At 65.2% G+C, this 1,168-nt stretch overlaps 1 protein-coding gene across 1 annotated transcript in view; it reads left to right on the plus strand.

The window, feature by feature from the left end:
• Window positions 1-239: 239 nt before the first annotated feature.
• EMIHUDRAFT_239327 (hypothetical protein) overlaps window positions 240-1,168 on the plus strand; it is a gene marked incomplete at both ends in the record, with an annotated part of 3,395 nt that continues 2,466 nt past the window's right edge. The window contains one exon of the mRNA XM_005776050.1: window positions 240-244. Coding sequence (XP_005776107.1) covers window positions 240-244 — 5 coding nt within the window. The remainder of the gene's footprint in view (window positions 245-1,168) is intronic.

Raw genomic sequence — 1,168 nt, forward strand, 5'->3', positions numbered from 1 at the left:
AGCGGCGCAAGGTCGCAGAGTACCCGTACATACGACAAGGAGCAGCGCAAGGCGCGCGAGGCGCTGCCGAAGTTGGACGCGGCGAGGCAGCGCGACGGCGGCGACAGCAGCGGCAAGGCGCAGCACACACACACACACACACACACACACACACACATACACACACACACACACACACACACACACACACACACACACACACACACACACACACACACACACACACACACACACTTTGAATGCCGTGGGGCTCCTGTCGTTAGACGTGGAGACGCGAGGGTTGCCTGGCCCTTGCCCCACCACCTCGTGTGTGTGGAGAAGTGTACCTTACCTTACCGTACCTTACCTTAGGCGCAGCAGGCCCGCGAGGAGGCGGCCAAGGGCGCGGTGCAAACCACGGAGCGCACGCTCGCGGCGGCGGTGTCCGCGCTCAAGGTGCTGCAGGAGAGCGTCAAGTCGCTCACGAAGGCGCACACGCCGCGGCATCGAGGAGGCGGCGCCCTCTCCCCGACCGCTCCTCGACCGTTCCTGGAACCTTCCTGCAGGCGCACAAGCAGCAGCTCGAGGAGGCGGCGCGTCTGGAGATGGAGGCGCAGCAGCAGGGCGCCGACAGCGCGGCCGCGCCCCCCCGATGGAAGCTCGCGACCTCCCCGCATTCTTAATCTCCGCGCACTCTCCCCGCCATCTCCTCGCCATCTCCCCGCCATCTCGTCGCAGTCTGAACCTCCCCGCAGTCTCCCCGCAATCTCCCCGCAATCTCCTCGCCCTCGCTGCGCAGAGGGGGGCGACGCATCCCTTCTCCTCCTCGTCCCCGCGCCCCCTCGGGGCGAGCTCGAGATCGCTCCCGCAGATTGGGAACGCGGGGAGATTGCGGGGAGATTGCGGGGAGATTGCGGGGAGATCGAGGTCGCTCCGGCAGAGATTGCGGGGAGATTGCGGGGAGATTGAGATTGCCCACCGCTGCCTGTCCGGCCATCGCTCCTCCAGCATCTCGCCAAGTCGCTCTCTGGAAGAGATCTCCAGCGACATAGGCCTGATTGGCCTCCAGGCTGAACTCTACACAGATCGCACTACGTCCTCCTTCCAGCGCGTTCGACTGTCGCTTCACTGTGCTCGACTCGCCTGGAACTGACGCGCCGCTCTGAAGACTCTGCACGAGACCGTGCTA

The sequence above is a fragment of the Emiliania huxleyi genome (genome assembly GCF_000372725.1).
Source record: "Emiliania huxleyi CCMP1516 unplaced genomic scaffold EMIHUscaffold_286, whole genome shotgun sequence".
NCBI classification, from domain to species: Eukaryota; Haptophyta; order Isochrysidales; family Noelaerhabdaceae; genus Emiliania; species Emiliania huxleyi.